The 13385-nt window shown below is 36.6% G+C and overlaps 1 protein-coding gene across 2 annotated transcripts in view; it reads left to right on the top strand.

Annotated features, from left to right (window-relative positions):
- Nucleotides 1–13385, top strand: part of chn2 (chimerin 2) — a 35403-nt gene that overhangs the window by 4797 nt on the left and 17221 nt on the right. The window contains exons 2-5 of one of the 2 annotated variants that reach the window (XM_087779140.1): nt 6235–6273; nt 11439–11494; nt 12864–12895; nt 12962–13075. In XM_087779140.1, the coding sequence (XP_087635266.1) occupies nt 6235–6273; nt 11439–11494; nt 12864–12895; nt 12962–13075 (241 nt within the window). Of the gene's footprint in view, nt 1–6234; nt 6274–6311; nt 6359–11438; nt 11495–12863; nt 12896–12961; nt 13076–13385 lie in introns of those variants that run through there. The other variant, XM_087779141.1, reaches the window with a different exon arrangement.

Raw genomic sequence — 13385 nt, 5'->3', positions numbered from 1 at the left:
AAGAAAGTGCAAGATGACACAATCTTAGTCTAAAGATAAAGAACAAGAACAAAGTGCAAAAAGAAAGTGCAAGATGACACAATCTTAGTCTAAAGATAAAGAACAAGAACAAAGTGCAAAAAGAAAGTGCAAGATGACACAATCTTAGTCTAAAGATAAAGAACAAGATCAAAGAAAAATATCAAAGAAAATGATACAAAGATTAACATAGAATCTTCACTTTTGACCCCAAACTCAGAATGAAACAATATAACAACAAGAGGACTGAATAAGTCCCTGAGTCTAATAGTGTTGCATAGTGTTGTTGACTTGTTGCTGTGCATTATGGGATTTCTCGTGTTGGAACTACATATATTTCTTAGTAAAGCATTATTTTGTAGTGCATTCAGTGTCAAAAATGTTATTTTAAATGTCGACTTTGATTATTTTTAAAGCTTCATGGTGATGTGGTCACACTGCCTCCTACTGTCGTGGAGGACATACTGCAGGAACCAGAGCTTCAGAAAATTATTGACAGTGTTGAGGTGATGATTAAAAAATGCATGAAAATTAAAATGAAAAGTGAAGAGTATTATGTCAAAGTGTCCACATACAAAATGAAGTTATAAATAATTAAAATTAAAAACAAATACAATTACGTAAAATGAGTTGTGGATTTTCCCAGGTGTGGTTTACACAGGATGAGTTTTGTGTCGCCTCGATGAGGAAGTTGTCGTTTACTGGAGTCCTTGAACGCATCAGTCTGAGCAGAGTGAACGTCAAGCTAACTAACCAGCTAACTAGCACGTTGACTTGTCACTCCTTAATAAAAGTTTGAGATTGTAAGAAACTGATGCACTATTATACTCAAACCCATGCAGGAGCCAAGGTCCCGACGCACAATAGAAGTTAATTTTGAACAGAATGTTGCTTTCAGTTTTACAAATGTTTGGCAAATACAAAATAGCACCAGCTAGCATCAACTACACAGAGCTAGCTCGTGTTTGTCGTCATATTTCTGGATAAAACATCACACAGAAATATTTTTTATCTTTGTTTTATTTGTCTTTTTTGTAGCTAATTATTTATGTTTTCCAGAGAAATATATTGGTTTATTTTGGGGTATTTCCATCTGTTTCTCATGCTAATTAATGCAAAAAAAGTGAATGAATCTGCTGTTTAATCGTTGAGATTTCAAAGTATCTCGATAATCTGAAAAAATATTCAAATGAGCACGAAAAATTAGCACAAAAAACAGATTTACAAACACACGTTTATTTGTAAAAACAAAACACAAGTTACAAATACAACATTTACATTCTCCTCACAATCTACTGATGGTTCCTGAACACGGTTCAGGACCAGAGGAGAGAAATCCTTCCAGACTGTTGCTCCTAAGCTTTCATGAAGTCTGTAGAAGTTGAGTTTCAGTGAAAGGAAACATCAAAGGAACATCAATTCGTCAAAGAGTTTTATCAAGTGAAACACAGACATGAAGGAACGTCACATGGATTTTCTCATTCATCCTCCGGTGTCTTTGTCACTCGTTCATAATGATATTGTTCCGCTGGAGAGTGATGGAGAGAAGAGAGGAGAGGAGGAGGAGGAGGAGGAGGAGGAGGAGGAGAAGAACGCCTGCAGACACCATTACAAATCCACCCTCAGACAAACCCCACAACTGCTTGTGGATTCCGTTTGATCGTCGTGTCTCGCTGGCGTCTCAGCCTTGATGTTCTGTTGATCCACGACGTGCAGTCGGGTCTGAATATCTGGGTCCGCAGTCGGGTCTGAAGATCTGGGTCCGCAGTCGGGTCTGAATATCTGGGTCCGCAGTCGGTTCTGAATATCTGGGTCTGCAGTCGGGTCTGAATATCTGGGTCCGCAGTCGGGTCTGAATATCTGGGTCCGCAGTCGGGTCTGAATATCTGGGTCCGCAGTCAGGTCTGAATATCTGGGTCCGCAGTCAGGTCTGAATATCTGGGTCCGCAGTCGGGCCTGAATATCTGGGTCCGCAGTCGGGTCTGAAGATCTGGGTCTGCAGTCGGGTCTGAATATCTGGGTCCGCAGTCGGGTCTGAATATCTGGGTCCACAGTCGGGTCTGAATATCTGGGTCCACAGTCGGGTCTGAATATCTGGGTCCGCAGTCGGGTCTGAAGATCTGGGTCTGCAGTCGGGTCTGAATATCTGGGTCCGCAGTCGGGTCTGAATATCTGGGTCTGCAGTCGGGTCTGAATATCTGGGTCCGCAGTCGGGTCTGAATATCTGGGTCTGCAGTCGGGTCTGAATATCTGGGTCCACAGTCGGGTCTGAATATCTGGGTCCGCAGTCGGGTCTGAAGATCTGGGTCTGCAGTCGGGTCTGAATATCTGGGTCCGCAGTCGGGTCTGAATATCTGGGTCTGCAGTCGGGTCTGAATATCTGGGTCCGCAGTCGGGTCTGAAGATCTGGGTCTGCAGTCGGGTCTGAATATCTGGGTCCACAGTCGGGTCTGAATATCTGGGTCTGCAGTCGGGTCTGAATATCTGGGTCTGCAGTTGGTTCTGAATATCTGGGTCCACAGTCGGGTCTCAATATCTGGGTCCGCAGTTGGTTCTGAATATCTGGGTCCACAGTCGGGTCTGAATATCTGGGTCCGGACCAGAATTTTGAGTCGTCGTCGCATAAATCTGTCAGGTTTGTGCTTCAGCTGCAGACGATTCATCCCGACGACAGTTTGGCCTCAAGTCAGCAGTCGAGACGTTTGTCGGATCAAAGCATCAGAGCGATTTATTATATATATATATATATATATATATATATATATATTTAACCCTTAATATTTAATGTTCAGTCTCTACATCAGCCGCTGTTTGGTTTGATGTCTAGAGATGTTAGAAATTATTTATACTGCGATATATAGCATTTATTTTCTTTCTTCACGAAACTGTGTCTTTTATATTTTCATTTTTGGCTTTTTTTTTAAACTGTAGTTGATTTATGGTAAAATAAAAAATAATTTGTTAAATTTAAATCATTTTTATTTTTAATTAAGATGTTAATATTTAAAGCGTTTGTTCATTTTTGTGTTGCAATTAAACTTCCGGCCTCTAGGCGGCAGCGGTCGTTACGTCCTCCACAGCTAAAGGACGAATGATTACTGAGGACGAGAGGATACAGTGAGTCCAGTAGCTCTTAAAGCTGATGTTTGGACATATTTTGGTTTGAAAACAAATGAAAGCAGTTACGACTTTGTCAAGAGTCATGTGGTCTGTAAATACTAGTCAAGTACTCCACAATACTACACATGTATACTTGTTACTACACTATCACAACACCAGAGTCAAGTACTCGACAATACTACAAACATATCTTTGTTACTACACTATCACAACACCAGAGTCAAGTACTCCACAATACTTCACATATATACTTGTTACTACACTATCACAACACCAGAGTCAAGTACTGGACAATACTACACATATATACTTGTTACTACACTATCACAACTACAGAGTCAAGTACTGGACAATACTACACATATATACTTGTTACTACACTATCACAACACCGGACTCAAGTACTGGACAATACTACACATATATACTTGTTACTACACTATCACAACACCAGAGTCAAGTACTGGACAATACTACACATATATACTTGTTACTACACTATCACAACACCAGAGTCAAGTACTGGACAATACTACACATATATACTTGTTACTACACTATCACAACACCGGAGTCAAGTACTGGACAATACTACACATATATACTTGTTACTACAGTATCACAACACCAGAGTCAAGTACTGGACAATACTACACATATATACTTGTTACTACACTATCACAACACCGGAGTCAAGTACTGGACAATACTACACATATATACTTGTTACTACAGTATCACAACACCAGAGTCAAGTACTGGACAATACTACACATATATACTTGTTACTACACTATCACAATATGTCACTATATATCGTATATTTGTATTTGTAATAACACTTGCCGATGACTCAATAAAAAAACATCTCATGAATCAATGAATCATCAGGAGCCAAAGAACAAGAGCTCGTTTTTAACTTGTATTTTATTTAAACTTGATCGAAATAACGTTTTTAAACTTCTTCAAATAAAGAGTAATTAAACGATTCTACTCGTGTGTGACCCTGTTTCAAATGCCTCGTGTGGAGATTCTTCATGTCCTGGTGCATGATGGTCTCGCACCAGGACAAGTGCTCACTGGCTCAGGTGAGTCTCGGCGCCTCAGGTGAGCTTCTGGACTCGATCCAACCCTGACTCAGAGTTTTTCACGCGCATTTTCTGGTCCGTGTTGAATCATGTGAGGAATGAGACTCGAACTCTGAAGTGAAGTTAGAGACAAGTTTCTGTACTTTAGCAGGAAAACTTATATCAGATATTTTAACAATTAAAATCATCTTATAATGAAAATGAATGGTTATTTAGGTTAGGTATAACTTTATTGATCCCTCAGGAGGTCTCCTTTAGAAAATTGATTTTTTTTCTCCAATTAGACACAGCAATACAGCAATTATTCATAAAAAATGTAATTAATATAAGGACAAGAACAAAAAGAAATAAAGAGAAAGAACAAGATGATACAATCTAAGTCTAAAAGATAAAGAACATAGATTTTCAAGGTCAATAGACTCACATGACTAAAGAGATTGGTTAAAAAAAAAAAAGATTTAAAGCTTAATGTGTGAATTTTCCTTCAGAAATATGAAACTAGAAGATTAGCCTCATGTTTGTTTATTAGCTGATGCTAGCTAGATAACACTGTAGCTGATGCTAACTTGCTAACACTGTATCTGATGCTAGCTAGCTAACACTGTTCCTGATGCTAGCTAGAAAACATTGTAGCTGATGCTAGCTTGCTAACACTGTAGCTGATGCTAGCTAGCTAACACTGTTGCTGATGCTAGGTAGCTAACACTGATGCTGATGCTAGCTTGCTAACACTGTAGCTGATGCTAGCTAGATACCACTGTAGCTGATGCTAGCTAGCTAACACTGTAGCTGATGCTAGCTTGCTAACACTGTAGCTGATGCTAGCTTGCTAACACTAGCAATGGTGCAGGGACGACAAACACTGTTCACTTCAACAAACACAACCTGGTTCAGTAACTTTCCGTCTTGTCCAAATATATCTTTTTGATTTAATAAAATAAAATATTAGTTAACAAACGAGTTTGAAAGTTAAATGAATAAAATGAAAGCTGTGGCTAGATAGCACTAGCTAAACACAGAGTTAGCCTGAACCATTTTAGTCGTCATATTTCTGGATGAAACTTCACACGGAAAGATTGAAATATTTTTACTCTTTGTCTCTGGCATTTATATTGCTTTCATTTGGAGAAAATTTTTAACATTTTCCTGTTTTTAGGGGCAATTTTTGGTTTGTTTGTTTTCTTGTTCTATTTATTTCTAGAGGGTTTTTTTTGTTTTAAGTTATTTTCTTCAGTTTTTTATGATAATGGATGAAATTCATTTAATTTATATATTATTTTATTGTTTTCTGAAGCGATTTCAAAGTATCTTGATAACTATGAAAAAATACAAATTGGAAAAATGGCGGCAAACTAAATATAACATTTTTTTTAATGGCACAAAAAACAAATTGAATTAATTACTCTGCAATCATAAATACATTAATAAACCCTGAAATACAAGAGTTTTTATTTACAATACGCTTCCAAAATTTGACTCCATCCTTGATTTAAAAAAAACAAACTTTTTTTTAATCTATAAGAGGAAGTGTGACGAGAACCGGCTTGTGATCCATCTGAGGTCCACAATAAAAGAAATGCTTCCATTTTAGACGCGTTAATTATAGTTTTCTTAAACCAAAGTAAGACTTTCTGTAGAAAATAAACGCAAATATTCCAACAAACCTTGAATCACAAAAACCAGCGACGACTGAAGATACTTCTGTGGCGAGACCTGTCTTATAAAAACAAGTGTTTTTTGTTGTGTAAACTGCAGCTATTTTTATGACTTTTATAAACTGTATTTCTGCACGTTTTGTGAGTCGCAACACTCTATAAAAGTCTGTCACTTTATAAAGAGTGAAATTGACGTCCAGCATTTCTTCTCGGAAACATTCCAGTTTTATTTTGTGTTAAGAACTCACACGTTTGTGTTGATTCTGTGTGTAGATACATCTGTGGACACACACTCTTGAAGCTACACTCTAGCTGAGGTCACAACGTAAACTTGTTTTTATTTCTGTTTACAGACCCCGAGGATTACCAGCCGCCCATATGGAAGTCCTACTGTGAGTAAGACTTTATATTCTTGTTATGTGTTAGCGTGAGGAGCTCACAGGACATTGATGAACCTCTGCACATCATAAACTCAAGGTAAATGTGTTGAAAAACTTCTTCTATATCAACTAAACCATCATGTTCAGTATCAAAACTAGTATGATCCAGATAAGTTAGAACTAGCTAGTTAGCATACCGATGCTAGGAGAGCTAATGATGCTAACACTGGTTATGGTAGAAAAGAGATAAAAAACGGAGCTAAATATTTAAAAAGCTACTATATTGTTTCAATAATTAAGACATGGAATGTGACAAATATTTAAGTTCTCAAGGTCATATGCATTTTAATAGCTTAATAATTTTTTTATAATTGTATTCAAATGTAGATGAAGTAGGCCCAGAGGCTAGTTAGCATACCGATGCTAGCAGAGCTAATGATGCTAACACTGCTTATGAATGTCATAAACTTGCTTTAATAGTATTTTATTGTTCTATGTAATATTTATATAATATTTCAACTCTTATACACCATTTAGCTAGTTTAGAAACAATAATATTTGCTTTGACAGGAATAGCAAGTTTAAAAAAACACAAATGGAGAAAAAGAAAATATGTTTTTGGTTATGATAGAAAAGAGATCAAAAACGGAGCTAAATATTTAAAAAGCTACTATATTGTTTCAATAATTAAGACATGGAATGTGACAATAATTAAGTTCTCAAGGTCATATGGATTTTAATAGCTTAATAAATGTTTTTTAATTGTATTCAAATGTAGATGAAGTAGGCCCGGAGGCTAGTTAGCATACAGATGCTAGCGGAGCTAATGATGCTAACACTCCTTATGAATGTCATAAACTTGCTTTAATAGTATTTTCTTATTCTATGTAATATTTATATAGTATTTCAGCTCTTATACATCATTTAGCTAGTTTAGAAACAAAAATATTTGCCTCGACAGGAATAGCAAGTTAAAAACAACACAAAAAGAAAATATATTTTTGGTTATGAAAAGAGATAAAAAACGGAGCTAAATATTAAAAAAGCTACTATAGTGTTTCCGAAATTAAGACTTGGAATGTGACAAATATTTAAGTTCTCAAGGTCATATGGATTTTAATAGCTTAATGAATGTTTTTTAATTGCATTCAAATGTTGAAGTAGGCTGAAGGGCTAGTTAGCATGATAATGCTAGCAGAGCTAATGATGCTAACATTGCTGCTAAATGCGATAAACTACCTTGTATAGTATATTTACGCACCATTAAAGCTAGTGTTGACACATTTAGCTACACTCGTACATCAAGAAGCTAATGAAGAAACTGCTTTTAACACGCCTACAATGTTTTAAATATTATAAACTGGTAAAAGTAGATATGTTTTTAGCCAATAATGAAATAATGAAATTATGTGTTTCAGAAATTAGACCTCGGATGCGACACATATTTAAGTTGACAAAAACATATTTATTTTAATAGCTTAATAAATATATAGTGTATTAAATATGTTGAAGTCGGTTCAAACTATAGTTAGCATACTCATGCTAGCAGAGCTAACAATGCTAACATTGCTGATAAATGTGATCAATTTCCTTTTACAGTATATTTTTACAACATGAAGCTAATGTAGTAATGTTTGCTTTTCACATGCATGGAACCTTTTTATGAATAACAACTGACATATGACTGTTTTGCTTATGAAGGACAACATAACAAAGGTTAAAAAATATGAAAAGCTCAAATAAATTGTAGACAAATGTGTAAGTTGACAAGAACACATTGTTTAAATGGCTTCATAAATCCAATTTCAAATTGTTTTTAAAATGCTACATTAGCCTCGGAGGCTAGTAAGCATAACATGAGCTAAACAAGTTGATACAAAGCATGTTAAGAAAATAATTGTTAAACATTATGTTGTTATTTTAGTGGCTTATTTTAAAAGTATGTCATGTAAAAGTATTTGAAGTGGAGCGTGTTCTTGTTAACCCGCTCATTATATATATAATTATACGTGTCGAACAGTGATGTTGTTATTGCCGTCAAGCTCAGGGTCATGTCTGTAGGTGATGAAGGAAGAAGATCATTTATTTATCGAAGCACCTCCAGCTTTTTAAGAAAATAAACGTGTAGTAAAGGTTTGATGAGGTTGTTTTAAAGGCTTCAAATACAAGAATCATCAAATAAATGACCGATAATAATCAATTACTGTCACTATCTATGATGACCTTTGATCTTTCCTGGTGTTATCTTGTGAGTTCCTCTGTTCTGCTGAAAGGTTCGAGGGTGTGAGGAACAATGAGCGTGGAGCGTCTGTGCAGAGCTTCCTCCCACACCACACTCTCATCCTTGCATAAATCACAGCTTCTAATCCGGGAGTAAAATAGGTTAGCGCTGGATTGAAAACACAATTATACGCCATAAAAAAGGCGCCTAAGAGCAAACGTCTTATTATGAACAGTGAGAATGAAGCATCGTTTGTGCAGAAGCAGAAGCTCCTGGTGCTGATGTCTCCACACGGTTCTTCTGAAGAAGTCCTGGTTGTTCGTTCCTATATAATGCAGCTTCTTTCCATCGCGGCTCCTCTGAGTCTGTGGTATTTTTAGAGCTCAGTGTGTCGCTGACCAGATCTGGTTAGTCGAGGTCTGTCGGAACATGAGCAGTCAGGACTCGTCCTCCCGTGAACGCCAGGATTGAACTCGCGTCGGTTCGTTCCTGCTCTCGTGAGGCAGCAGAAGAAAAAACCCAGACTCTGTTTGAGGATTTTCACGAGACGATGACGAGAACATGGACTCGGAGGAAGCAAAGCTGTCAATAGAGGCTGTATATAATATATGTTGTTTTTTTTTGTGAGGGAGGATTTGAGGGTTTTTTTTTCAAGAGGTGGCAGCAGAAAGTGGGGCATCACGGCGGGGGAGTGTTGGTGCTGCAGAGCCTCGCAGCCAGAAGGGTTTGGAAGGACTTGTATGGTTCGACACATGAAGCCTTTAATCCTTCGATGACAAAGATGCTGTTATACCAGTGTTCATGACACACAAATACTCACCTTCATTCATTCATTTTCTACCGCTTTATCCCTTACCGGGGGTCGAGACTGTAGTCCATCCCAGTTTCATAGGGCGAGAGGCAGGGGACACCCTGGACAGGATGCCAGTCTTTCTCAGGACACACAAAGACAGAAAACCATTCACACACACACTCATACCTATGGACATTTTCCCTGAAGTTCTCAATCAACCTTTGTATGTTTTTGGACTGTGGGAGGAAACCGGAGTGTCCGGAGTAAACCTACACAACACGGGGAGAACAAACGAAAATGATGGATCAATGCTTTTATATTTAGTGATAGTTACAGTGAACACAAATACTCACCTTGAGGAAAATATAAATAACTAAATAGAAAAAAAACATTTTTAAGGAAGTATTTCAGTGTCATCAGAATATTTAATAATAGTTTTGAAACAATTGAATTCATTAATTTCTATATTCAAAGATTTAATTTGTTCTTTAATACTTTTAAACGCCAATGTTATTCGATATTTTTTAAATCCGTAACCTTTAAAATACAATAAAAAATGCTGCTGCTATAATGAGTGGATGTGCCAGTGCAAGTCGTCACATGATTGCATGCGCGTCGCATGATTGGTTGAAATCTTTGATCCATTAGCTCGGTGCTCTGTTGGTTTAGTCTGGTGACTCTATTAAAACAACATTCTTATATTTAATTTAAAAGACTACGATTTTATAAAATGTTTTTTTTCTATATTTGGTTTAGAATAAAAACAAATTCAACATTTAAATTAAGAGATTGAAAAATAAATACCTAAAACAGAATAAAAAAATCTATAAGAAAATTCAAAGATAAATTAAATCCAACCAGTTTGAATATACTTGTGGCACTAACATTTTTATATTACATTAAAAAAAACAATTAAAAACATTGTATTTCGAAAAATGTATTTGTAAATTATTGGATTCAATCAAAACAAATTCAACATTTAAAATTAAAAATTGTTTAATTTAATTATTAAAGCAATTGAATGCCAAATCAAAAACAACACGTTTAAATGAAATTCAACCATTTTACTTTCATACATGAAAAAATGTGAGTCACACACATGTAACCATTCCACACTAAAAGTGTATTTTTGTGTGTATGCAGGTTATGAAGTACATACTCTTGAATTCTGCCTGAAAGAAAACCAAATATCTGGGCAAAAGAATTTCTGTCTGTAACAAAAATCACACAAATTACGAACACTAGGAAAACTATACCACATTATAAATCAAAAATAAGCTTTTATTAGATGTTACAATGTGTATCTTTAAGTTTATTTATATTAAATTCCATCGTTGTTGGTAAAAGTACTAAAAACATATGTGCAAATGAAACCGAGAAAACAAGAGTGTTATACCTTAGACTTGTTGTGTGTCTCAGCTCCAGATATGATTGTGTTGTTGTGTCCCTGACACTTGACCCTGATTGATCCTGAGTCGCGTCGCAGCCTACTGCCATCACCGTGTCACTGTCTGCATCACTGTTTAAAAAAAAGTGCTGAACAAGCAGAAAAACCTATTTATCATTTTGAAGTTGATTATAGTGTCAAAAGAGCCGACAAAATAATCGTGAAATCGTTGGAGAAGCAGGTCAAGACTTGTGACGAGTCAACCCTTGAGCAACTGTCAGGAAGGTTCACACTCGCAACTCTGGGAGACTCCAGGCGGCGAGGACAGAAAAAGAATCAGAGGATCCATGTGTTCGCGACGGTGACCTTCTCAGTGCCACGGTTATGAATGTTGCTGAGACTTGAAGGTCAGGTGTCGTCTTGTAGAGATGCTGGACTCTTTATCCTCACAAACCACCAGAAGCTTCAGCAGTTCATAGAAGAACATGAAGACGTCTGGAGATTATTTGACTTCATGATAATCCATGGGTTCCTCCCACTCTAATCTGATTCTCTCTCTCACATGTACCTGGAGTCAACAGTGAGAGTCTGGACTCTTTATTTCATTCAATGGACGACAGAGCTACGACTTCCTGTCCAACAAAACGCTTCCTTTAGACTCGATCGTCTTCCGTCGACTCTTTCTCGAGCATAAACGTTCCAACTCGTGTTTGTAATGACACGTTTCAATGTGTAAAAGTTTGATTTAATTAAATGAACCTGCGTCTCTCCCACAGTGTACCAACTGCAGCAGGAGGCCCCGAGACCCAAGAGGATCACGTGTCCCCACGAGGTCAGGACATCCCATAATCTGAGCACAAGGGCCAGTGTTGGGATTATAGTTCCAGTGTTTTAGAAGTCGATTGTTTCACTCTTGCTTCAGAAGTCAACTTCAAAAGGATTTGATTGACGTTCCAGGGTTTCAACTGTTGCCATGTGATCGTTGATCTGTCTTAATATCTCAAATATCTCAAAAACGGATCGACAGGGTTCAAATGCATTAATAAGTGAACTGAATAATCTGGGTTTCCATCTGGATCCTTGAACCATTTGAAGGATATGTCATTCTCAAGTATTCAAGTATGTATGTGTAGTATTGTCCAGTACTTGACTCTGGTGTTGTGATAGTGTAGTAACAAGTATATTTGGTAGTATTGTGGAGTACTTGACTCTGGTGTTGTGATAGTGTAGTAACAAATATATATGTGTAGTATTGTCCAGTACTTGACTCTGGTGTTGTGATAGTGTAGTAACACGTATATATGTGTAGTATTGTCCAGTACTTGACTCTGGTGTTATTATAGTGTAGTAACAAGTATATATGTGTAGTATTGTCCAGTACTTGACTCTGGTGTTGTGATAGTGTAGTAACAAGTATATATGTGTAGTACTGTGGAGTACTTGACTCTGTTGTTGTGATAGTGTAGTAACAAGTATATATGTGTAGTATTGTCTGGTACTTGACTCTGGTGTTGTGATAGTGTAGTAACAAGTATATATGTGTAGTATTGTCCAGTACTTGACTCTGGTGTTGTAGTATTTACAGACCACATGACTCTTGACGAAGTTGTAACTACTTTCATTTGTTTTCAAACCAAAATATGTCCAAACATCAGCTTTAAAAGCTGCTGGACTCACTGTATCCTCTCGTCCTCAGTCATCTTGAAGGATTTCATAGCATTTCATTCTTCCTTTAGCTGCGGAGGATTTAACGACTGCTGCCATCTAGTGGTTGGAAGCTTAGTTGCAGCAACAGACGCTGAATATTTAAATGTTAAATGCTTTTTTAAATTGAATATTTTATTTTATACAAACTTCATTGAACTTAAACCATAAAGGATTTATGATAAAATACTAATATGATTTTAAATTGAAATTTTAAAAAAGGGAAAAAAATAAGTTGATACAGTTATTAAAGATCGATACTGTATCGTGGAGAAAAAAAACAACCAGATATTTAATTGTATTGATATTTTACACCTAAAACTAGATCAAATCCAGGTGTCCTGGTGGTGAGAGTTAAAGATTAAATCTAATGTTTTCTTGCGCCGCCTGTCACTCATCTCTCATGTTTGTTTGCTACAAACAAATGAATAAACGAGGCACAGATGGTGATGATTTGTTTTGAGCCGTTACTGATGCTGAGAAGTGTGTGTTTGCAGATGGAAAACAGACCCAAATACTACGGCAGAGAGTGAGTGAAGATTCAGCTCTCGTGATGATTCGCTGATGATTAAATGTTTCCTTGTGGTCGTCGCAGGTTTCACGGCGTGATCTCCAGAGAGTTCGCAGACCAGCTGATGGGTTCGGTGGAGGGTTCGTACCTCATCAGAGAGAGTCAGCGCCAGCCGGGGACTCACACTCTGGCTCTACGGTCAGGACCAGTGTCTTCATGATTCAGAAGTGACTTCAATACAAAACGTTAATCCAAAATATTTTGAACTCTATATATAAAAAAACTTCAGAACTGTTTCCTCTTAAGTGAAAGAAAAATTAAATTGATTGATTAAAATAACTTTTTGGGGATTTGATAATCAAGACTCAAATGTTCCAACAATAATATGGTCAAGGAAATAAAACTTCAATGAAAAACTTCAAGCTCTTACTCTTAATTGAAAATGTTTATTTTATTAAAGCAACATTTATACTATTAGTATCTTTTTTTAATTACAATGTTTTTTTGT

This window comes from Callionymus lyra, chromosome 17 (assembly GCF_982586985.1).
Source record: "Callionymus lyra chromosome 17, fCalLyr1.hap1.1, whole genome shotgun sequence".
Classification (NCBI taxonomy): Eukaryota; Metazoa; Chordata; class Actinopteri; order Syngnathiformes; family Callionymidae; genus Callionymus; species Callionymus lyra.
The sequence above is the reverse complement of the archived record's forward strand: the minus strand, read 5'-3'. Positions and strand labels throughout refer to the sequence as shown.